The following is a 26,230-nucleotide window of genomic DNA, read 5'->3' on the forward strand; positions in this document are numbered from 1 at the left end:
CTTTCTGCCTGTTCAGTACAAAAATCAGTCCAATAACTATGCCAAAGTAAGAAATCTCCTCCACTCAACCAAGATCTAGCTAAAGAAATCCAATCACTAGGAGGAAGGGGCTGTGAGCAAATATTTTCTATCAGGCTCTGTATAAAAGGCGAATTCGGACCATACGTCTCACATGCACTTTTTAGTTCCTTAATGGTTTTAAATGGGATTACAGCATGAACTCTAACTCTCTGATCTTGCTCATTAACTTGCTGAAAAACTGGAAAAAGTTGAAAACCGCTAGTATCTTCCCCAGCTTCCTGTGCTTTCTTAATATCTCGCTGGAACAGGGTAAGACAAGTCATTGTTAATTCAGAGTACCTGTTAAATTTTGTCCTTTTAGCAGGTAATGGCCGAATTCGAATAGCCTGGGCAGGCGGTGTTAAACACAGCCTGTTAAAATTTCTCTGTAAGTCCTGAATTTCAACGTCTGATTCTTCTCCCTCCGACTGCAAGTCGTGGGTAGACTCTGCGCTGTCGCCATTTTGAAATTGGGCTTCTAAGCCACGTGGCGGAGAAGAACTCTGTGCCCCTCTAAGAATCTCTTCTGGATTTTCCTCCCCAGGAAGATCCTCTACCTCTTCCGGAGGACTTTCTAGGACTGTGGAGGTTTCTCCTCTATGACCTTCCTCTCTATAATCTCCCTGTGGGCTAGCCTGATCCTGCAAGTTTAAAGTCACATTGTTAACCTTCGGTTTAGCCCCTAGAGCCTTTGTTTTTAAAAGGCTCAAGGGAAAGGGAATTAACTTAGCCTCAGGCGGATTTTCCATTTGAATAGACCTAATACCTCTTTGAATGCCTTTTAATAGATCTACAGGGGGCCACCAACTCTGGCACATATATTCAAAAAGACAAACTTCCAGAGCCGTCCAAGTTTTCTGAATATTTTCTATGCCTCCAGGTAATTCATTAGAAAGACAAACTTTTTGTAACTTCCTTCCTAGTTTCTCCCAAGTAAGTAAATTTGGAGACTCTTGTTCACAAAACCAAGGACAATATTCGCCTACAATCTTTAAGAATTGTAATAACTGAGTTTTCTTTATCTGTTTTCCTTTCTGATTAAGTATACTGTCTAAAATAGATACATTTCCTTATCCGTAGAAGTTGAACTTCCCATTTTAATTAATTTAACGTCTCTTTCCTTCAATATCTCCAGGTACTTTTGTGACTCTAAATTGTCACCACTTCCTTTATCTTTATCTTTATAGCGCGCTCCCACTCAATCTAGCTAATCTAGAATGCCCCCCTCATGGGCTCCAAATTCCACCATGCGACCAGCGCACTGGTTTCATTAAAGAGGTTCTTGGCATAAAAGTTAACTAGTGAGATCGAAATAAATACACAGACTCAGTTACCTTTTTCTATGACCAGGTCCAAGACAGCTCCCCCTCTGGCTCTTACCTCGAGCCACCCGGTAGGGCAGCAAGGATTACTCAGGGCTAGCAGGAGAGAGAGAGAGGGAGCACACCAGGGAGTAGCCTTTTATTGGGGAACAAGAAATTCAGAGGAGAATTCCATCCAATGAAGGTTGAGGGGGGCCGCACTCCAAGGTCAGAGTCAGTGATTGGTCCCCCGGGTCAGTGGTCAGTCACACCCCCACACGGACAGGCTCTCGCACCAGGAGGGGGTCGGGAAAGCTGCGACACAGTTTAGCCAGAGCGCCTCAGACCCAAACTGGGAGTTGCCCAGTCACGTGCGAGAATGGCTCCCCACACTTGCCCTTTCTGTTTTAAGAAATTTTTTAAAAGAAATTTGGAAAATTTTATTTGGAAAATTTTATTTTTACTGGTAAACAATTTAAAGTGCTTGCTATAACTACTTTCCCGTTTCTATTTTTGGATTATTGACTTTGTTTTTTGACTTCCTTTGACCAACCAGTGACATATATTTTATTGCTTAGAGAATTAGCTACTGGCTTTTTCAGATGTTTGTTTTCTTATTCATTAGTTTCTTCTTTTAATATTTCTTCCTCTTTATTGCTTATTTGTTATTGATCTTCTTTAGTTGGATGCTTACTCTGTTCATTCTTTTTAAAAATTTTATTGGAAATATTTAGGGCCATGAATTGAATCTCTTTATAACTTTGGCAGATATCTGGCATATTTCATCTTTAATACCCTCATTTTGCTAACTCACCAGCAATGACATTTTTTCATTGTTTCTACTAAGGTGCTACTTTTAATTTCCAAGTGACAAGTTTTTCCACTTCAGACTTTCATTTATATTTGTAATTCTACTGTACCATGGTTAGAGAATGTATTCTATTGAGTTTCTTCTAAAAGTGGGAAAGCAGAATCAGTGCCAGGCACACCTAAATAAGGCCTCTGCCCCGTTATTTCTCCACAGTGTAAAATCTTTACTAGGCAAAAATTTTTCCCAGTATAAAAGTACTATTGCTTAATGCTTTTTATATTGAATTAAACACTCTCTTCCATTATCATTATTCCTGTTTCCTTTTCATTTGAGTTTGCCTGATATAGAAAGGACAGATAAAATTTATTTGAATATGAGATTGAGAGGGGCAAGTCAAAGTTTTTAATATTTAAATTTTGAAGTTATACTACACTCTTTACATGACTCTGAGGTCTCTGCAAATTTTAGCAAATTGACTCTTCCAGAAAAGGTCAGAAAAAGAGATTCTTAAAATATTTCATTGTTAAAATGAGTAGGTGATTGTGGCAAAGAATGATTGCACTGTTTTTTTGTGATTTTACAGTGCAAGTTGATTTAGTAGAAAAATGTGGGTTTGGGAATTAAATCAATTTGGAGTCATGTATCTATATGACCTTGCATATGTAGTTTGTATTTTCTAGGCCTCCGTTTCCTCATCTATGAAATAAATAAATAAATAAATATACATACATATGTATATATGTTATATATATATATATATATATATATATATATATATACACACACACACACACACACACACACTATGGGTTTGATGTGAAGATTTAAAGTTCCTTGTACAATATTTGGTCTGCTAGCTATGACTGCACTCAATAGTATTAAGATCTCAAGATCTTTGTCCTTTGTGGATTGTGGGGGTTGCTCTCCTATGCCCTTAAGGTTATCATGCTCACTATGTTAGAATTCCAAGTCAGTGAATCTGAAATACCCAAGGCAGACTTGGTTTTCATAGCTTATTTCTGTTCCTCAGATGTCTTTGTGGGACTCTCCTCTTTCGAGAGAGGGGGACTGAGAAGCAGAGATTATGGCTGCTGTGGTTTTTGCAGTTGGACCTTTGGTAAGTCATTCTCCTCCATTTCTGATTGCTCTGTTGTTTTCAGAGCTTGTCTGTTTTCTAAATCACATACTTTTCTTACTTACTCACGCTCTTTATAGGAAGAGAACCAAACTGTATGACCCATTAAAATTGGGTCAATCTTAGCAAAAGTTATAATCTTTAAAAGGATTCATTATACTTATTGAACCAAATTTAAGGACATTGGGCCTTTCCAAAAATATTTGGGCTATGTTTAGATATGATAACTAGTCTTGGCAGTTCACTTTTGAGGTTAAATTTGTACTGTTCCCAGAAAATTTCACGTATTTATGGAGTAGTATAATGGAATATTTTTCAATTGGGGAAATTTTGGGAAACAAAATATGTGGACACACACACTTGAGTCATGTGTCCACTCTCAGTGATCTCCCACTTTCTACCCATAAAGAAGTAGTCAACCAGAGAAAAGGTATGTAAGACACAGTGGTTGGCTGTAAAGAGTTCACAGTTTCACTGAGGGTATAGCATTAAAAAAAAGTGGTTATGTAATTTGGGTGAATGATTGTTGTGTGGCAATATGATAAAAGATGAGTGCTATACAAGTAAAGAAATGAAGTATTAGTGTTATCTAAATTGGCCGTGGAAACTTATGAGGATAATTAGATTTAAGCTTGTACCGAATTACAAGTATTTGTATTAAATAGTTGTAAAGTATTCATGAGGATTCAGGTGAGAAGGGTATTTAAGGGCAAGACTCTGATGCAAAGAACAGTGGGTGAAATAGTGATTCAAGTTGAAAAGTTGAAAAAGTTAGGGCCAGAAATGAGATATTTAAGCTGAGTTTTTAAATGTGTCCCTGAAGACATTTAAATGTGTGTGTGTGTGTGTGTGCTTAAGTGTGTTTAGGTTGGGTATTAATATGATAAAAACTAGTTGAGCAATGACTTTCTGAAGTAAGAGATTCAGAAGAAAGGTAGTACAACAAATATAATTTATTATAATAATGGTTGTTTATTCTTTCTAGCCAGACTATATAACATGTAAACAATACTTAAAAGATGCCTTTGGAAATATAAATTAAAACAAAATGTTTCACTTTATTAGTAGGTCCAATTGTATTTGTGTAGTAATAGATTATGGCCTGATCATACCCATCCATATTACCAGGGTTGAAATTCACATCATCACAGCTTTTTAAAAGCTGAATGTTTATGGATTTTTTTGATAAGAACTTGAGAGAAGGTAACTATGATAGCTTTTTTCCCAATAAAACTTAAGCAGATATTTTTATTACCCATAATTTTTAAAAATGACACAAAACTCTAAAATGATAAATCTAAATAGGTACTACTAGAAGATACAGTAAACTTTAATTTTATTTATAGAAATCACTTCCTTATTGGAATACAGTTTCTAAAGTTTGGAAGAAGACACTATTATGAGAGTTCCCTGGAATATTTCCTGAGTATTCCTGAGATGTGCCCCCTTAGACACTGTACTGATATTTCAGTTGTAGAAAACAGATGGTGTTGATAGGTTTTGTATATTTTCTTGAGCAAGATAGATACATTCTGAAAAATTGATCTCATCCTCATATGAAAAAAGAGAGGTATGCAGTAGGTAGGTGAAGGCCTTTATTTTAAGTGTGTTTTTGTTTTTGATGGGTTCTTTTTCAGTCCCCTACTTTTAAAAAAACATGGAGTTTTATCTTTCTGGTTTGCATATTTGTCATTGCCTCAAAGAAGATGAAGGAGGATAATGATTGGATATTACTACAGGACCTTAGTTTCAGCCCTATTTAAAACAGTGAAAGAGGTTGTTCCATACACACCACATCCACAGTGGACTGGGGGTACCTCATGGGGCTCTGTTCTAGGTCATAGGCAGCCTTTTGCTGAGTGATCTTTCCCGTGTTCCTTCAGAGTTCTGAAGTTACCCAGCCAGATGGAGATCTTCACCTTCTGATGGAAGAAGCAGAGCTGGTGAAGGTAATGGCAGCATCATTTGTAAGGGGCATAAAGAGAAAGTACATTTTACTCCCCCTAATTCTTGACAATCCCAGCTCCTTATAAGTTCATAGTAAATATTTGATAGGTGTTTTAACCCTAGGGGTGGTAGCATCAATGTGATAAATTTCCTTTCTTTGAAGTAGTAGCAGTTTTAAATTTGACAGATGGTCACATCATAATTGCTCATGATAAGTTATTCTACCATTAAATAGTCTGATTTTTTTTCTTTTCTAGTAAGACCCAATGTAATGAAAAATATCAAGAATATATTAACATCAGTGGCAGTAGTCTTACAATGAGTTTAAATTGGTTTAGATTTTTTTCATATTTGTTAGGCTTACTTACTAATTTGTGAGTATATTAACTACCTGATTTTTCCAGAAAAAGTCAAAATAAGATTTATTATTAAAAAATTATCCAACACTTAGAAATAAGGCAAAGTATGGCCTTTTAGTGTCCTATGAGACCATTGTCTAACAAGCTTAAGGGTCACCTGAGGCAGCAGGAAAAGGCTGCTTTACTTGACTTACTATTTACTATTAATATTCAAACTCTCAAAGTTGTATGTAATCTTGTAGAATATTGAAACGTTCCAAATTATTTCTACCTAGGAGAAAATGTAATCACCAAAGTTATAGTTTTATTGCCCTGTAGGACATTAACTATGTTTTTGTCTAATTTTATAATCTTTATCTATCACTCTCTTTTTCATTGTGTACATACATCTGTTTCTTTTAAACTAGTTTTGTTAACAATTTAACTACATTTTTGATATGTGTTCACTATGCTTTTAGGATAATTATGTTCTTGCTTTTGAAATTTTTACTTTGAAAGTTGGTTTTATCCCAAAAATGTTTCAGTTTTTCTTTTTATTTCTATGATAAGATACATACTGAGACTCAATCTTGTTGTATTTCTGAAATATAACACTGAACCAATGGATCTTAAACTTGTCCTTTAGCATATAACCGTTTATACTTCAAAAATTGCAGGTAAGATATTCATAGTTTCAGACTTTGGATCTTGAACCTTAGGAAAACACCATCCTTTTTGATATGGTGAACAATTTGTATATTTTATTTTTCTTCTTCTGATAGAGAGGGGACTCTGGCAGATCAGTTTTGTCTGATTAATTCTGAATTCTTTTTGTAAGTACTGAACCTTGCTTTGTTTAATTTTAAATGAAACCAATATTGTGATGACATCAACAAGTCATCAACCTATTTTTGTTTTACTGGTTTTTATTGGCATTTATTTTGTTTTGTTTATAGAATTGCTATTTTTGACATTTTTAAAATACTTTTTTCCTAGTATAGTTCTTCAAAAGGAGAAATTTCAGTGCTAAACATTTTTTATCTGATAGGTACATGTTGTTTTTTTTTTTTTTTCAAACATCTAACAAACGGTTTAAGACTGATGAGGGAGTTATATTCACACGATTATTATAATCAGACCAAAAGGAAAGAGTCATGATATTTTCTGACTCTCATATAAGGCTGAGGTACGGGATAGAAACCAGTAAAATCATAGATAGTTTAATAGTAAAACCAGTAAAATCATAGATAATTTAATAGTGCCTGTATATAGGTTGATATTTTAGGTTAGTAATTTAATTCCCTAACAACAAACAACTAGAGAAGCACAACTTCAAGATGAAGAGGAGATAATAAGAACCTTTAAAATCAAATGAGCTTTATGATTTTATAGTGACATAAGAATTAATATAATTAGTCCTATTCAATTGAAGGCCAAACTTTTCAGTATTATTGGCTCATTGCAATGAGAGATACTTCATACCAAATGAAGGAGGACATAAGGTTATTACATCATTTTGAGGGAGAGTGGAGTTCAGGAGAAATTTTAATGAAATCAATGATTTGATAGGTGCAAATCAAAGTGGGCTTTGTATAAAGACTGAAAAGTGGAACTGGTGTTCTCTCTCCTCAGAAAGTATAAAGTTAAGATAAATGTAAAATGTGTTAAGTATCCCATGGTGTGAGCTCTTTATCTGGGTTGGAAATCAAAACTGCATCAAAGTCACTTTCATTTTTTTCTGACATGATTTCAAACTGTAAATTTTCTGACAGTCTAAATTATAAAAGTTTCTTAGTAAAAAGCAGTAGTTATTCAAAGAAGGGGCCATTTGACACTTTACATCTAGAGTGACTATGCGAGAAATATTTCTGCTTAACTTTGCTGCTGGTTTTCTCTGTGTCTCTTATTCTAACTTGACAAATGGGAAGGCAGAATTTTATTTTACTTTCTCAGCCTGAGATGATTTTTACTTTATCAAAATTTATCAGGAAGAAATCTTTATGTAAACCTAACTTAATGCAGTTTTCTCAGAATCTTTAGGATAAAGAACATCATAAGGCATTTAAAGTTGCTTCTATTCCTTGATTTGATAGCTCATTTTTTTTTAGTATTGAATAATATTCCATTGTCCAGATGTACCAATTTATTCATCCATTCACATACTGAAGAATATCTTGGTGGCTTCCAGATTTTGATAATGATGAATAAAGTTCCTATAAATGTCCATGTGGAGATTTTTGCTTGGATATTAAGTTTTCAGTTCATTTGGGTATATACTAAGAACTGGGACTGCTGGATTGTGTGGGAAGAATATACTTAATTTTGTAAGAGACTTTTAAACTGTGTTACAATGCCATTTTGCAGTTTTGCCAGCAATGAGTGAGAGTGTCTGTTGCTCCACAGCCTGGCCAGCATTTGGTGTTGTCAGGGGTCTGGGTTCTGGCATCTAATACATTCATAGTGGTATTTCAATATAGTTTTAATTTGCAGTTCTGTAATGACATATGATGTGGAGCATCTTTTCATATATGTACTTGCAATCCATTTATCTTCCTTGGTTAAATGGCTATTCAGGTATTCTGTCCATTTTTTTGACAGGGTTGTTCATTTTCTTATTGTTGAGTTTTAAAAGAGTTCTTTGTATATTTTAAACGTCAGTCCAAAGGCCTATCTTCTTTTTCAGTCTACTTTGCTGTTTCCTCCTGACTCTAATACTCACCCCATTTTATATGCAATTATCTGGATTATAAAATATATCTTTTATTAAGTAATATTCTATGGATTGGAATTGGAAGGAAGTTGACATAAAATAGGTTTGGAGGGAGAAGAGATGATTTGGATGCAAACTACCAGAATTACTAAATATTTTAAAGGTTTTCTAGGGAAGAAGAAAACCATATTGTTCAACTCCAGGTATTAAGGTAGGATCAATATTTAATTAGAGTTTATAAAAAGCTAGACTTGAAGTGGTCTGAAAAAATCCTGCTATCAGGTAAGACACCAAAGCTGGAATAGGCTTCCTCTTCTGGTTTTAGGTTCTTGTCATGTATTCTGTAAAGGTTGAACAAGTTGACCTATATAATCATTTGGTGATTCTGATTGTGAGAGTTCTTCCCCAGTTTCATACTTACTGTCTGCTTAACAAGTCTAATTCTATGATCCCTGGGTAATTGCTTTGTATTTATTTTAGGAATCAGTGACATTTAAGGATGTGGCAATAGACTTCACATTGGAGGAATGGAGGTTGATGGACCCTACACAGAGGAATCTGCACAAAGATGTGATGCTAGAGAATTATAGAAATCTGGTCTCGCTGGGTAAGGCTAACTTCTATGTTAATGGCTTTGCCTATTTGACCAGGTTTTCCAGAAATATTGAGCCTCTAAAGTTTTTACTGAGTGTGGCTTAGAGTTTAGGTGTCAAAAATCTCTTCATCTCAGGGGCACGTTGTTGTAATTCATGCTGTTCCTCACTTTTAACTAAATGGTATGCTCATTGTAGATAAAGAAATATTTGTTTCTTTGGAATCTTGGCGATTGTTGACAGTCCTACAGATATAGGATCAAAGTTTTTCCTGATCATTGCCATAAATTGGAATTGTTATCATTGCCTCTAGAAAGGAAGGAACAAATGTGTTCATTTTCTTTCTAAACTTAGATTATTCTCATGATCTGTTATCCCACGAACCTAGATCATAGTGTTGAGCTCTCCTTGAGATCATCGTAATTCTCTAGAATAAACTATATGACTGAACATTCTACTATGAGAGGTTTATTCTATAACTGTGCTATCCACTATGGTAGATACTAGCCACTTATGTTTTTGTTTTAATTAGAGCTTTGTGGTTATACATAGTAGTTGAGTTCATTCCAACAAACTCCTCATACATGCATGGAAATTGATTTCAGTTCATGATCCCCACATTTTCCTCCTCCTTTCCTGCTTCCCCTCCCCCTCCCTTTTTCCTTCCTCTAATCTACTAAATTTCCTTTCACTTATCTATTAATTTGTATTTGATTGGTTCCTTTTGTAATCTTATCCTTCCCTCCTCTTTTCTTTATTTTACTCTAGCTTCCGTATATGAGTTTGGCTAATTTCACTTAGCATGATATTCTCCATTTCCATTTATTTACCAACAAATGCCATAATTTCATTCCTTTAAATGGCTGAGTAGAACTTCAGTGTGTGTGTGTGTGTGTGTGTGTGTGTGTTGTGTGTATGTGTGTTTATCACAGTTTCTTAATCCATTCATCAGTTGATGGACATCTGGGTTGATTTCATAATTTAGCTACTGTGAATTGTGCTACTATAAACATTGATGTGGCTGAGCTGCCATAGCATACTGATTTTAGATCTTTTGGGAAAATATCCAGAAGTGGAATAGCTGGATCATATGGTGGTTCCATACCTAGTTTTGAGGAATCTCCAAACTGCTTTCTAGGGTGGTTGTACTAGTTTGAAATCCTACCAACAATGTACAAATGTTCCTTTTTCCCCACAACCTTACCAGCATTTATTGTTGTTTTTATTCTTGATCATTGCCATTATGATTGGAGTGAGATAAAATCTTAGAGTAGTTTTGATTTGCATTTCCCTGATTGCTGGAGATGCTGAATATTTTTTCATGTATTTATTGGCCTTTTGTGTTACTTCTGTTGAGATGTTTGTGTTTAATTCTTTTGCCAATTTGTTGATTGGGCCATTTGGTTTTTTGATGTTAAGATTTTTGAGTTCTTTGTGTATTCTGGATATTAATCCCTATCAAAGGTAACTTGCCAAGATTTTCTCCCATTCTGTAAGCTCCTTTCACATTCTTAATTGTTTCCTTAGCCGTGCAGAAGAAGCTTTTTAGTTTAATGGCAATCCTACTTATTGATTGTTGGTTTTATTTCTTGTGTACTTATGGTTTTTGAACACTGAAATTTGGCTGGTCCATCTAAAGAACTGAATTTTATTTTTTCATTTATTTTAATTTCATTTCAAATTTAAATAGCCACAAATGACTAATCAGCAATATTAGTACAGTTCTAAAACTTCTTGTAGTGGTCCTTACAGAGATTGAGACAAAAATTGGTAATAATTCTTGATTGTAGCTTCAATTAAATCCTATTCATTTTTCTCTGAACAGGGCTTGCAGTTTCCAAACCAGACATGATAACTCATTTGGAGAATGGGAAAGGACCATGGGCAGTGGTGAGAGAAATTTCAAGAACTCCCTATCCAGGTAAGTTAATCAGAACCAAGAAACTGGGGTTTATTTCAAATAACAGATCATAGGGAGAAATTCCACAGAACATAGGAAATATTTGGGGTGATATTTCTTCAAAGCTGCCTCAAAGGAAAAGATCCCGTGTCCCATTCTTCTCACTGCCCATTTCTGTTGCCCACTGTTTTCTCTTCCCCTCTCTCTGTCCTCTCCCTTTGGTTCATTGTACCATCCTGCTTTGCTTTCTTGGGGGGACATACTTTTCACAAATATTCCTTTATTCTTTTTTATTCAAACATTCACAACATAACCCTTTATGTTCTATCCTTTCCAGTTAACTTTTTGTTTTTCTGATTTGTTTTATCATAATATGACATTTATTTTTTCATTTTTTCCTAAAAATGCTTCCTTAAGAGGGTCACCATTGATTTCTTTTAAAATAAACCTATTTACTTGTAATTTAACATTGTTCAACTGCAAGGCTACTGAACCTATTCGAAGACTGTCTTCCTTTTTTCCAGGTTCTTAACTCCTTGAGAATATGAACAAAGAACCAGTTGAGAATCAAAATATAGAATTCATTTATTTAATCAGTGTTTATGATATATCTGTATGCTGTGAACTAGGTTAAATACTAGGACAATAGCAGTGAATAAGATGTAATAGGTCCCTACCCTTATGACAATTGAATTTCAACAAATAAAAACAAGTTAATTAGTGGTTGGAGTACCTGTTAGCTACAAGATAAATGAGGAGATATGGGATAGTAACCTGGAAAGGGATGAGGGTGCCTGCTTTGGATAGGGTGGTCAGGGGAGGCCTCTGAGGATGTGGCATTTAATATGAGACCTGAAAGGTAAGAAGAAGCTAGCCAGAGGAAGAGAAGAGAATCATTTCAGGAAAAAAAAAATCAGCAGTGCAGAGGACCTGATATGGAAAAGAACATGATATGTTCTGGAAATCAAAAGGAAGTCTCTGAGACTGTAGCATAAGTGAAGGGAGACTGCTACAAAATGAGATTAGAGGTAGGGTCAGGAGGCAGTCTGCAGGGCATGGCAGATAATGGTAATGAGTTTAGATGTTAACCTAAGGGAGCTGAGTGCAAAAGTATGAAAAGAGTTTTTAAAATATTTGCTTTTTAGATGTCGGTGGACACAATAACCTTTATTTTATTTTTAATTGGTGCTGAAGATTGAACCCAGTGCCTGAGGCATGCTAGGTGAGCACTGTACCACTGATCCACAACTCCAGTGCCTTGAAAATATTTTAATTAAGAATTTTTAAGAAACTAATGCTGTTAATGAAGATTTAACTTAAGGTCATAAAGCCACCAGGAAGTTAAGAGATTGTAACAACAGTCTAGACAAGAGAAGACAGTACCTTTATTAAAGTGATGGCAGTGGACATGGAAAAAATTAAATGGAAATTAGTTTGAGTATTCATTTTTTTATAACTCACATATATACTACATATATTCTGTATTAAATAATACTATTTATATTTAAATGAGTCAGTAAAAGTTAGTGGAGATAGATGAGTATCTAAAGGAGATTATTTTTTTTCTTTATGAAGAGGGAGAGAACAATGATGCAACAGTTAGGGGAAAATATAGAATGAAGAACAGCATTTTTGTTGTATTTCTTGGGATGGAAGTTTCCACAAAATGGTTCAGTGTTCATAGAAATGCCTCAATCACTAAAGGACTGAAGGGTTTGAGAAGGTTTAAGTGGATAAAGTCTAGACTGAAAAGGAGGGATTGTCAAGGAGATCAACTCCTGTCTTGTAACACTGAGAAAGATGGAGAAGATGGGCACAGATGTTGGTCAGCTGGTAGTGGAAAGGTTAAAGCATTCTGTTATTAGGGCTTCCATATTCTGTATAATATGAGGCAAGGTTAAGAGCTTACAGTAAAGAAAGAAAGAAAGAGTTGAGAGTTTTTATTTTTTATGGAATATAGAATTCATAGAATTCATCTGAGCCTGAGAAAGGTATTTAATTACAACTTCTATTAATCTTTAATACTTACCAGAACTATTCCTATTCCCTATTTCTTTTGTTTCAGTTTAGAAAATTATGTTTATCTAGTAATTGGTCCATTTAATCTAAAGTTTTAATTTCTTGGTATTAATCTCCGTCCTCTGATTATCTTTTAAACATCTATATAGATCTGAAGTAACATCCCCCTTTTCATTCCCGATAATAATTTTTGGGTGTTCTTCTATCTTTATCTTTATCAGTCTTTCCAGGGTTTATTAATCTTATGTGGCTTTAAGAAACCGTTCTTTTTTTCCTTCTTCTGTGTTTGATCTCGTTTCATTACTTTCTGTTCTTTGTTATTTCATTACTTTTACCTCCTTAAGGTTTAATTTATGGATTTTTGCTAATTCTTGAATGGGATACTTACATCATTGATTCTAGCCATTCTTTTTTTCTAATGATGTATTTAGGTTTATAAGGACTATATGACACATTTTTATATATAACATCTTCATATTAATGAGTTCAAAGTATTTGGTGATTTGTGTTGTGATATCTTTGACCCTTGGGTTATTTTTAATTGTTTTTTTTTTTAAATTTATGCTGAGGATTTTCTAAAGATAATCTTTGTTATCTTTAATTCTACTATGGTCTCTTATGATTTGAATCTGTAAAAACAAGTTGTAAGATTACTTCCTAAAGAATTATTAAAAATGAATTTTTGACAAACCATTAGAAATGTTCTTAGAACCCATAATAAATTTGTGAATGTTATCCTTGGTTAAATAATAATTTTCACTGTTTGAAACATCAGTAACTATAAATACTAATTTTGACTAAATTTTTGTTCAACTTTTGGAAAATTAGTATCTTCTTCCATTAAGTTCTATTAAAAGGTATGTACTAAGACTTAAATAAACACTTTGCCAAGGAAATTTGAGAGAAAACCCTCATAACAAAAACAATAATGAGAACAAATAAAATGGGTGGTTGGGAAGAGATGTGTGATTTTTGGAGCAAATGAGAAGCAAGGAAAGAGAATGCTCTTTAAAGAAATTGGCTCTAAAGGGAAGGCGGAAAGGGAGAAGTATTTGAGAGACTTAGAATCTAAGGAGGGTTTTGAGTGATTTTTTAATAGGAAAAAAATGTCATTGAATTTGTGAGTCTTTGATTCTTTGTACAACTACCCTCCCTTAACCATACCTTCATCTTCCTAGAAAACAAGGTCAATTGGAAAGCAGTTAAAACCATATATTAATTATAAGCCCCTTTCACTTTTATTATCATGTTTGGTGAATTTTCCATAAGCTTAAGAAATAGGAAGTTACTTGTTTCTTCTCTTTTTTCCCCTGGACATGGAAATCAAACCTGCAGTCAAGAATGCTATACTTACAGAGGATATTTTTGAAGAAGATTTATTACAGGAAACTGTTGTAGAGAAACTCACAGAGAATGGTCTGTGGGATTCCACAAAGGGAGGATTATGGAAATGGAATGACAAAATATTGAAACTGCAAAATAGTGAGAAGAGTCATCTGAGTCAAAGAAGAGTAACACACAAGAAAATTTCCACTGATCAAAGAGGCTTTAGATTTGGGTCTGTTCTTTTCCTAGAACCAGGAATTATCACAGAAGAGCCCCATGGCAAATGCAAAATACATGAGGAAAACTTCACAGAGAATTTAGATTTGATTACAGATACTCATTTGGGAAAGATAATTTGCAAGGATATGAAAGGCAACAAAACTATAAACCAGACTTCAGAATTTAGTTTACGGGAAAAATCCAGTAATAAAGAAAAACCATATAAATGTAGTACATGTGAAAAGGCCTTTCGTTATAGATCATTACTCATTCAGCATCAGAGAACTCACACTAAAGAAAAACCTTATGAATGTAATGAATGTGGGAAAGCGTTCAGCCAGCCTTCATATCTTAGTCAACATAAAAAAATTCACACTGGAGAAAAACCCTATAAATGTAATGAATGTGGAAAAGCTTTCATTGCTTCATCTTCACTTACGGTACATCAAAGAATTCATACTAAGGAGAAACCTTATCAATGCAATATCTGTGGAAAATCCTTTAGCCAGTGTGCCCGCCTAAATCAGCATCAGAGAATTCAAACTGGAGAGAAGCCCTATAAATGCAGTGAATGTGGGAAAGCATTTAGTGACAAATCAAAACTTGCAAGACATCAGGAAACTCATAATGGTGAAAAACCCTACAAATGTAATGATTGTGGGAAAGCTTTTAGGAATAAGTCATATCTTAGTGTACACCAGAAGACCCATACTGAGGAGAAACCTTACAAATGCAATGAGTGTGGGAAATCTTTTAAAAATACCACAATTTTTAATGTTCATCAGCGAATTCATACTGGAGAGAAACCCTTTAGATGTAATGAATGTGGGAAAGCCTATAGAAGTAATTCAAGCCTTATTGTACATATCAGAACTCATACAGGGGAAAAACCCTATGAATGTAATGAATGTGGGAAAGCATTCAACCGCATAGCAAATTTCACAGAACATCAGAGAATTCATACAGGAGAGAAACCCTATAAATGTAATGAATGTGGAAAAGCATTTATTAATTATTCATGCCTTACTGTACATCACCGGATGCATACAGGAGAGAAACCTTATAAGTGTGATGAATGTGGAAAGGCCTTCATGCGTTCTTCATCTTTAATTATACATCAGCGTATTCATACTGAAGAGAAACCTTATCTATGTAATGAATGTGGGGAATCCTTCAGAATAAAATCACACTTAACTGTACATCAGAGGATCCATACTGGGGAGAAACCATATAAATGTACTGACTGTGACAGAGCATTCACCAAAATGGTAAATCTCAAGGAGCATCAGAAAATTCATACAGGAGTGAAACCCTATAAATGTTATGATTGTGGAAAGTCCTTCAGGACAAAATCATACCTTATTGTGCATCAAAGGACACATACTGGAGAAAAACCATATAAATGTAATGAATGTGAGAAAGCTTTCACTAATACATCACAGCTTACTGTGCATCAAAGAAGGCACACTGGAGAGAAACCCTATAAATGTAATGAATGTGGGAAGGTTTTCACAAGTAACTCAGGCTTTAACACTCATCAGCGAACACATACTGGAGAGAAACCATTCAAATGCAATGACTGTGGAAAAGCATTTAGCCAGATGGTGCATGTCACAGAGCATCAGAAAATCCATAGTGGAGAAAAGCCCTATAAGTGTGATGTCTGTGGAAAAGCCTTCAGGAGAGGTTCATACCTCACAGTGCACTGGAGAACACATACTGGTGAAAAGCCCTATACTTGTAAGGAATGTGGTAAAGGTTGTATTACTCTATCACAGCTAACTCTACATCAGAGAATTCATACTGGGGAAAGGCCTTACAAATGTGAAGAATGTGGAAAAGCCTTCAGAACTAACTCAGATTTCACTGTACATCTGAGAATGCATACTGGAGAAAAACCCTATAAATGTAATGAATGTGGAAAAGCCTTTAGGAGTAGTTCAAGCCTTACTGTACATCAAAGAATTCATCAGAGAGAAACTCAGTTAATTTAGAGAACAATAAATTGTTGATCCAGATGTCAGCTCCATAATAAGAATCTTATAAACTATATTTTATGAATGTAGAAAAATCTTCAGTAGAAATTCATGGAAAATATACTCTGAAGAGACACTCTAAATATAATGAATGTGGAAAAAGCATTTAGTCATATTAAATCTTAGAAGTTAAAAGAAATTCACACTAGAAAAAAAACAGTGGACAAATGAAAACCTTCATGCAGATTTCATACCTTTTTTGGTATCTATTTGACTATTTTATGGGTTTTTCTGCTTTTCTTATAACATAGAGGTGCTTTTTATATGCTTTTGATATTAATTCCTTGCCATGGGTGTACAAATGTTTTTCTCAACTTACAAATTATACTTTTCTACACAGGAAAGATACAGCATTTTAATTTTTATAGTAAAATATATCTTTTTAAGTTCTCAATTTACTTTTTTAATTAAAAGGCGTATCCTTAATCCCTGCTTTGTACATAATCTTCTAAATTTGTTTCCAGGATTTTGACATTTTTTTAACTTAACATTTAATCTAGATGAATTAAACATCTGGATTGAAAGACTTAGAAGAGCAATTCCAAAAGGCCACTAAACTATAGAAAAATTTAATCCTAACTAGCACTCAGGGAGATGCATATTTAAGCCACATTGGGATGAAAACTTCCACTTCATGGATTTGACAAAATTTAACCTTTTCTTAGCTAGTGGGGACTCTGACTCAGAGACGAATGCAGCTACAGTGCATAAGAACACAAATAAAGATGTTTGTTGAAGTATTGTTTTAGAAGGTAAAAAAGAAGCCCCAACTAGAAGCATACTGCCAATTAATAGGGAGATGGTTGGATATATGTGACATATATATATATATATATATTTTTTTTTTTTTTGGAACAGTATGAGAATAATTTTTAAAATGTGTTATATGAACTGACTTCAAGATTTTTTCACAATGTTTAGTTTAAATAATTGCTTTGCAACAGATGTATATATAAAAGACTTCATTTACATTGAAGTAATGTCTACATGTATTGTATAATGATGTGTGTGATTATATGTGCATAAAGAATAAAAACCAGATTGTCAATATTGGTAACCTTGAAAGGAGGGAGAAAAGGAGAAGCGGGAATAGGGACATGGAGAAAAAAATAGAAAATGTAAATGTAGCATGTATGATATAAAACTATCTGTGTAACATGACATATTTATGTGACCACCAGAAAGTGAATGAAGAGATGGTTTCCAAAAAGTTAATGAGAATTGCTCTAGAGTTGGTAGACTATCAGGTATCATTTGTTTGCAATTTTTTATTTGATTTTCTATAATTTTCTTTGCAATGAGCATGTGATATCTATATAAAAAGGAAAAATCTTTTTTTCTTGTGAAATTGATCAATTGGACCCCTAAATATGTGCCAGGAACTACTTTAGTTGTGGGGGAAACCTGTGGGAGAGGGGGGCTTAAGGATCTGAGGGTATGGGAATGGGCTCTGAAGTCAAATACATTCTGAAGAACTTAGTCAGCACCTCATTCCTCCCACCCTCTCAGTTTCATTTGGAGGTTGTAATCAAAAGTCCAGATGAAAAGTATGTCTCAAGAACATCTGAAACTTGTTTCTAGATTGTGCATCCGAAGACCACAACCTCAGAAAGTAGTTCTACAGAAAGTAGTTTCACTTTCAATGTGGCACGAAACGAAAGGTCATACATAATGGCAAAAGGAGTATGTTGGAAGGTGGGCCTGTGTGCAGTCTCAAAACTTTGCATGATGGAGGAAACAGCCACAAGCTTCCAAGTCCATGAATGAGTGCTTGGAAGTTCTGTGAATAGTAGGAAAGGTCTGTAGTCAAAATGAGAACCCAAAGGCTGTGCCCCTAATACCAAAAGCTCTTAACAAAACATGAACTATTACATCCGAAAGATCAGGACATTATGAACTACACTTCATTAGTAGTAAAGATCAAATACCTCCTCCCACAGTGGATAAGTATTCATTTAATTTGGAAAAGGCTTATTTAATAAGTGATATCATTGTCTCCCATTATAAATGAATAATTTCATTTTGTGTTTAAAAGTGCCCTTTTGGATTGAGTTTTAATAGTGAAATCTATTAACATTTACTAAGAGGCTTACCTCTTTTAAGTATAGTTAATGTACTTGGATATAGCCAGTTTCTCATTGAGAAGTTTGAGTTTCAAACCCTGAAATAACTACTTGTAATCCCCTCTGTTAGGCAGTTGATGCAACCTGATGCTAACTCAGTTCGTTTGTTCCTTTTTGCCTTCTAATCCTCACCAAACCTAAGCCCTGACTTCCAACCCTGACTTGGGGCAAACCCTTTCACCAAGAGAAGCAAAGTTAGCACATTAAAATGACATAAGGACTGAAGAGTATCCTTTGAGTAAGGGGATAGGGATGATATAGTCATTTCCATGACTTAGCAGTTTTAGTGGAGTGGTAAGGAGCCAAAGCTGATGTGCTAGTTCCTTTCTCTTCCCATAATGAAATGCCTGAGAGAACTTACAAAAAGAAAAGTTTTTTGTTTTTTTTTTTGTCTCATAGATTTGGAGGTTCCAGTCTATGATTGATTGGCCCTGCTGCTTTGGGCCTGGGACCAGGGAGCATAGCATTAAGTGGAGCAAACTTGTTTGTATCATGAGCTAGGAGAAGGAGGGGAAGAGGCCCTGGTCCTGTAGGCCCTTTCAAGGGCACTCCTTTACTGATCTAGGGATCTCCCACCAAGACCCCAGTAGCAACATCCTGGGTACCAAACCTTTAACATATTGCCCTATGGGGGATATTCAAGATCCAAACTATAACATCCTGGTTCTAGTGTATACTAGTATCTCATTATAGGTCTAATTTACATATCTTCAGTCACTAATAATGTTGAGTTTTTTAGGCTCTTATTGGTTTTATGAACTCCCTCTTTAACCCAAGTAACTATGACTTCCTTTTCATTTGTAGGATACTTTATTCTGGATGCAAGGTATCTTTTAGATATTTGTGTTACAAATAGCATCTCCCCACACAGCTTGCTTTTCACTCTCTTAATGATATTCTTTGAAAGAATAGAAGTTTTTATTTTGATTAAGAGTAATTTTTCTTTTTTTTTAATTGTAAGTGCTCTTTGATGCCCAGCTTGAGAAATCTTGTCCTAGCTTGTCCTACATTTTCTTCCACATATCTACTATTTTACTTTTCACTTTAATATTTGTGATCCATCATAAATAATTTTTATGTACATGTGAGTTGAGAACAAATTGACATTTTTGTATATAAATATAAAATTTGTTTAACATCATTTTCATTGAAAACACATCTTTCCTTCTTCACTTGAGTTGTAGTGGAACATGTATGATAAACCATCATATATGTGATGGTCTTCTAAGCTGTCCTGTTCCAGTGTTTTATTTTGTTTAGCATTGTACCAATATCAATTCTTAATGAAAACTGGTAGTATATGTTTTCTGATTTTTTCTTCTTGTTCAAAATCATGACTACTATTCTAGGTCATTGGCGTTTTCATAATCAATTTATGAATTATTTTTAAACAAATCATCCCACCAACAACAACCTAGGATTTTAATTGGTATTGTATAAATAACAATATTGACACTTTCATCTTATGGGCATGCTTAAATTTCATTTATTGTAGATATTTTACTATCATTAATTTTTTTTTGTTATGTAGAATGTTTTCATTTTTTTCAGTTTCAGAAGTTTTGCTATTTTTTCAGTTGTAGATTTTTTGGGTCAGTTGCAATTGATGTTTTTGATATTTTAAATGCTATTTTTAAAATTTCATTTTTGATTGTTGCTGCAATATACATAACAAATATATTCTGTATGTATGTGTATATATGTACATGTTTTTAAAAAGGCAGCCATATAACCAGTTACCTTGCTAAATTAATTTCTTAATTATAATAGTTTGTTTACTCTTTTGGACTTTCTATGTTTTAGTTTTTACATTATCACAGATAGCATATGTGTCCATAGAAAAAAAGCTTAATCCTTTATAATCTCTATACCATTTTTTACTGTACTGGCTAGTATCTAGGATCTCCAGAAGTAGAAAGAGTAGATAGACATCTTTGCCTTTTTCTCCAAATCTAAAGAAAAACTGAATATTTTTTCATCAGTGTGATATGAGGTAAATTTTAGATAATGTCTATTACATTAAGGAAGTGTTTTTAAATCCTAGTTTTCTGAGGTTTATTATCATTGACAGATGTTGAATTTCATTAAATGCTGTTTTGTAACTCTGGGAATGATTCTTCTGTTAATGTGATTGAATTACATGAATTTGATTTTTTTATTTCCTTAAATTGTGGTGAGATGTACATAACATTAAAATTTGATAACTTAACCATTATTTTATATACAATTCACTGGTGTTAATGATATCCAAATTGTTGTGTATCCAGTACTACCATCCATGCCCAGAACTCTTTTCATCTTGCAAAACCAAAACTCACCACCCATTAAACAACAATTCACCATTCTCTACTCCACTTCCCAGCCCCTGGAAACCACCATTCTACTATCTGTCTTTACAAATATGAATACTTTTTTTGTTTCCTAATATAAGGAGAATCATACAGTGTTTGTCTTTTTGTGATTAGGCTTATTTCACTTAGTATAATATCCTTAAAATTTGTCTAATGAATTTATTTTTTCGTGCTATTGGGATTAAACCCAGGGGCACTCTAACATTAAGCTATAACTCCAACCCTTTTTTGAAGACAAGTTTTCTTGACATAGCTGAGGCTGGCCTCAAAGTTTGATCCTTCTGCCTTAGTCACCCAAGTGGCTGGGATTAACAGATATACATTACCATGACCAGTTATATGGACTTCTTTTGGGATTAGTAAAGCAACTTCACATTCTTGAATTAGATTCCATTCAGGCATTATGTGTTACCTTTTTTATGTACTTTTGAATAAGATTTGTCAAATTTTAGCTTTTTTTGTACCTTTATTTTATTTATTTTTGGGTGGTGCTGGGGATCGAATCCAGGGCCATGCACAGGCTAGGTGAACGCTCAACCATTGAGCCACAACCCTAGCCCCAAATTTTGTACTTTTATATAGGGTTTGGTGTCTGTCCATGTTGTCTTATGTTTCCTTTTTTGGTTTAAAAAAGTTTTAAATTTAACTGAGGCATAAAATTTGTACAACTCTGTGGGGTACCATGGGATGTTTCAGTACTGTTTCCTATCATGTAATAGCTTTACCAGAGTTTGTTTCAGATTATAATGGACTCATAAAATGAATTTAGATTTATTTCATTTTTTATGTTTTCTTTCTTGTTTTGTTTGGTTTTGGTTCTCTGTAAAATATTATATAAGATTAATATTATTGGTATTATAGTTGACATAAATGAGCTAGGAGTTTTCTTTGTGAAAATATTTAAGTTATAAATCTAATTATTTTTACTATATAGGACTATTAAAATATTCTATCCCTATGTAAGTTTTTTTGCCAGTTTGTAATTTGTCCATATTTTATCAAATAATATAATTTTGGGCTTTAAATAGTTTATGATATTTTCTTATTAAAGTTTTAGTATCTGTATGACTCAAAGTAATATTCCCCTTTTCAGTCCTCATATTGGTAATATTTATGTACTTTCTTTTTGTGTGTTTAGGTTTTATAGGCATTTAATATTTTGTTAATCTTTTCAAATCATCTCAGAACAATTATACAGTTAGTTTTTTTTCATTAATTTATGTTCTTTCATTTTATACTATTTAGATATGATTCATTGTTCTGTAGCTTCTTGGGATGAAAGTGTAGATAATTGATTTCAACATTTCTTTTTTGCTCAGATTTATGTTTAACATTGTATATATCTTCATAAGTACATATTTAGCTGAGCTCAATTGTTCTTATCACCTTTATTGAGACATACACGATAAGTTGTACTCATCTTAACTTCACATTTTGGTGGTTTGGGAAAATTTATACACCTGTATAAACAAAACCAAAACAATGAACATTTTATTACCCACAACTATTTCCAATCTTTTCCCAGATAATTCTGCCACTTGTGTCTCCAAGAAACCATAGACCTGACTCTTGTCAATATAGATTAGGATTTTTTTCCCTAGGCTTTCACATAAATGGAATTATACAGGTTTTATTTTTATGGTTCTACCTTTTCATTCACCAGTTTTGAGATTAATTCTTGCAGTGTATGTCAGTATTTCATTCTCTTTTATTGCTAAGTAACATCCCATCACATTAATGAACCACAATTTATTCACCCATTGATAGAAATTTCAGTTGTTTTCAGTTTGGGGCTATTATGAATAAATCTGATATGAACATTCATGTACAAATTTTTGTGTAGATATTTTCATTTATATTGTATAAATTTCTAGGTTTTGAACTGCTGGGTCATAGAGTAAATGGTATGTATAACTTTTATAAGACACTGCCAACTTGTGTAAGTGTCTATACCATTTTGCAAACCAGCAGCAAAATATAAATTTTCCAATCACTCCTAGCCTTGACCACTTATGGTATCATCATCTTGGAATTTTTAGCTTTCCTAATTTGTATAGTAGTGCTTTACAGTGGCTTCAATTTGCATTTCCCTGATGATGGCTTTCAATATTTTTCATGTAATTGATGGTCATTTCTCTCTCTTTTGTTAAGTACATGTTTAAATCTTTTGCTCACTTCAAGACATAGGTGATTAGGGTCCACATCCCTGCAACCTTAGGTTGCACCTCACAGCTTCAGCACACCGTCAAGGAAAGAAGCCGCTACCTTTCACAGCAAAGAGACTGATCCCCGCAGCCTGGGGTGGGTGGTAGAAGTCATGCCTGGTGTTCTGTAGTGCCAGCAGAACAGGAGAAGGATCCCATTTCTCTGAAGAGAGTTTGAGGTGGCAGTAGTGGACTGGATGGGTTAGGAGGTCCAGTTGTACAACTACGAAGCCTACATAAGAAAAAATACAAGACAAATACATAGGAACCCGTTCCTCCATTGTCTGAGTATGTTCCTCCACCAAATCCAAACCCTTGATGATCTAGTGACTGCTAATCCATTTGACTACAACTATAACACTCTTTCCTACACCACAACCTTCATCACATCAGTGTCTCAGCCCTGATGTGCCTTTGGAAGCTAAATGGCATTCAGAATGTCACCTCATGTTGCCCCCAAGAATTTCTTCCCCATATTGTGATCCTTACTCAGGAATCAGCCACATCCATTTCCCCAGAATCCTATGGGCATGGGTTTTAATCCACCTCATGCTGTAAACTTTTTGTCACACAATAATTCATGTTTGGGAAATCCATTTTATAATAATGTGCTAAGAATGTTAACATGCCTAATCGATATTTAGACAAAATCCTCTGAAAGCCTCAGATTCCTCCACAGAATGCTAGCCAAGTATCTAATTCTGATTTGGCATCTAATTTTATTCCTGGGAATAATTCAAAATTTACTTCTCCATTAGAGTCTAATCATTTTTATCCCCAAATATGTTTTATCCCCAAATACTTTTGGTCAGGCAAAAGCACTACCTCCCAAAACAAGACTTTAGTAAAGGAGGAACCCAAATCACCAATCAAAATTCGCCTGTTCATCTCATTCACTTGAATATGGAGGATATAGTGACTTAGAGTAATATTGAATTTAAAAATGTTAAAACAATTCAGTAAATCAAGAAAACAGCCATTTGAGTAGCACTGAAGCTACAAATAACAGCCTTGTAAATGGGACCCAGAACAAGCCAGGACACCTGGAGGAGCAGTAGATGCTTGTACCACCAAAAACTGCTATAAGTGCTGTCTCCATCTAAACTCATGAGCATTCAATCTTCAACCCACTGTATCCTTGTGGAATTTGTACAAACGAAGTGGCTGATGATCAGGATGCCATCTTATGTGAGGCCTCTCCTCATAAATGGTTTCATCAAACCTGTACTGGAATAACTGAAAGAGTGTATGACCTACTACCCGCAGAAGCAGTCTTTGGCTGTGTTACCTGTATGGAAGATGAAGATGTCCAGTTAATGCCCACTAGAGAAACTTTTGGTCCACCTGCAGTGGGCAATGATGCTTAGTCACAGGCATTAATAACTAAAGTAATTTTTCTGTCTGTGTATTATAGAGGTTCAGTGATATAGGATTTAATGTTTTATATTTTTTGAATGCACACACAAAAACATTACCTTTCAGTTTTTATTAATATATTATTTCCTTACTAGTGCAACTTTTGTTTTCAATGCTCTCTAAGTCAAAATAATGTGTGTGGAGGAATAAAGGAAAAAATGAATGGGGTCATTAGTATTGTTGAGTTGTAAATATTCTTAATATAGTTTAGATAGAAATCCTCTAACATATTTTTATGTTGTAAATACTCTCTCTGTCCTTTGCTTTCCTTTTAATTTTCTTAGTGGCATTTCTAAAGAGCAGACTTTTTAATTTTTGATAGATTTCAATTTATCACTTCTTTTTTATAGGTCATATACTTAGGGGCCTAGGTAAGAAATATTTATCTAATTTTTAATTTATAATTTATTCTAAAAATTTTATAGTTTTAAAATTTATTTATAAGCTTACAATCCATTTTGAGCTATTTTTCTGCTTATAGATTTTGACATGTTATATTTTTTCATTCAGTTAAAAATATTTTCTAAATTCCACTGCCCCAGTTTTATCAGATCTTTGATTATTTAGAAGTATGTTGGTTAATTTCAAAACATTTGTGGGATTTCTTATTTACCAATTATAAATTGAAATCTAGTTTAATTCCAGTGTATTATTTCAATCATTATAAATTTGTTTAGGCTTAACTTATGGCCCACCCTCTTGCTGTTTTTGGTTAATGCTCTTCAGTCTTTTGATAATAATGTGGAAATAAGAATTTTTACTCAAAAATTCAGCATTTAGATGTAATGTTCTGAAAATATTAAATTAAGTTGATTAATAGTGTTCTTCCAATTTGTATTCTTATTTTATTTTTTATTTTTAGATACACATGTCAGTACTGTATATTTTGACGTATACATACATGGAGCATAACATATTCTAATTAGGATCCTGTTCTTGTGGTTGTACATGATGTGGAGTTAACACCCATCATATGTTCATATAGAAGGATAGGAAAGTTACGCCTGATTCATTCCACTCCTTTCCTATTCCCACCTCCCCACTCCCTCACCTTCATTCCCTACCTCTCCCTTTTCTTCATTCCCCTTTGTATAATCCAATGAATTTCTATTCTACCCTCCCCACCCTTTCTTGATGTGGGTTAGCATCCACATATCAGAGAGAACATTTGTACTTTGATTGTTTGAGATTGGCTTATTTTATTTAGGATGATATTCTTCAGTTCCATCCATTTCATTGTCAGTTGAGTTGCTATAAACATTAATGTGGCTGCACCACTGTGATATGCTGATTTTAAGTCCTCCTTTAGGTATAAGCCAGGGAGTGGGATAACTGGACCAAATGGTGGTTTCATTCCAAGTGTTCTGAGGAAACTCCATACTGCTTACCAGCAATATATGAGTGAATTTTCCCCCACATCCTTGCCAACATTTATTACTACTTATATTCTCAATAATTGCCATTCTGACTGGAATGAGATAGAATCTCAGTGTAATTTTAATCTGCATTTCTCTAATTGCTAGAGATGTTGAACATTTTTTTCAGATATTTTTTGACAATTCATATTTCTTCTTCTTTGAAGTGCTGATTCAGTTTCTTTGCCCATTTATTGATTGGTGTGTGTGTATGTATATATATATATATATATATATATATATATATATATATATGTGTGTGTGTGTGTGTGTGTGTATAATATTATATATATATATATATATATATACATATATATATATATATA

General features: G+C 33.9%; 1 protein-coding gene and 1 pseudogene across 2 annotated transcripts in view; both read left to right on the forward strand.

Annotated features, from left to right (window-relative positions):
• Znf624 (zinc finger protein 624) overlaps positions 1-26,230 on the forward strand; it is a 46,414-nt gene that overhangs the window by 5,816 nt on the left and 14,368 nt on the right. Inside the window, exons 2-6 of one of the 2 annotated variants that reach the window (XM_046420703.2) lie at positions 3,203-3,289; positions 5,191-5,256; positions 8,783-8,909; positions 10,721-10,816; positions 14,150-17,743. In XM_046420703.2, the coding sequence (XP_046276659.1) occupies positions 3,257-3,289; positions 5,191-5,256; positions 8,783-8,909; positions 10,721-10,816; positions 14,150-16,353 (2,526 nt within the window). In that variant the 5' untranslated portion in view covers positions 3,203-3,256 and the 3' untranslated portion in view covers positions 16,354-17,743. Of the gene's footprint in view, positions 1-3,202; positions 3,290-5,190; positions 5,257-8,782; positions 8,910-10,720; positions 10,817-14,149; positions 17,744-26,230 lie in introns of those variants that run through there. The other variant, XR_009224587.1, reaches the window with a different exon arrangement.
• LOC124076650 (pygopus homolog 1-like) lies at positions 21,984-26,095 on the forward strand (annotated as a pseudogene).

Source organism: Marmota monax, unplaced genomic scaffold (genome assembly GCF_021218885.2).
Source record: "Marmota monax isolate L192 unplaced genomic scaffold, Marmota_monax_Labrador192_F-V1.1 WCK01_AAM20220418_F8-fsc00251, whole genome shotgun sequence".
Lineage (NCBI taxonomy): Eukaryota > Metazoa > Chordata > Mammalia > Rodentia > Sciuridae > Marmota > Marmota monax.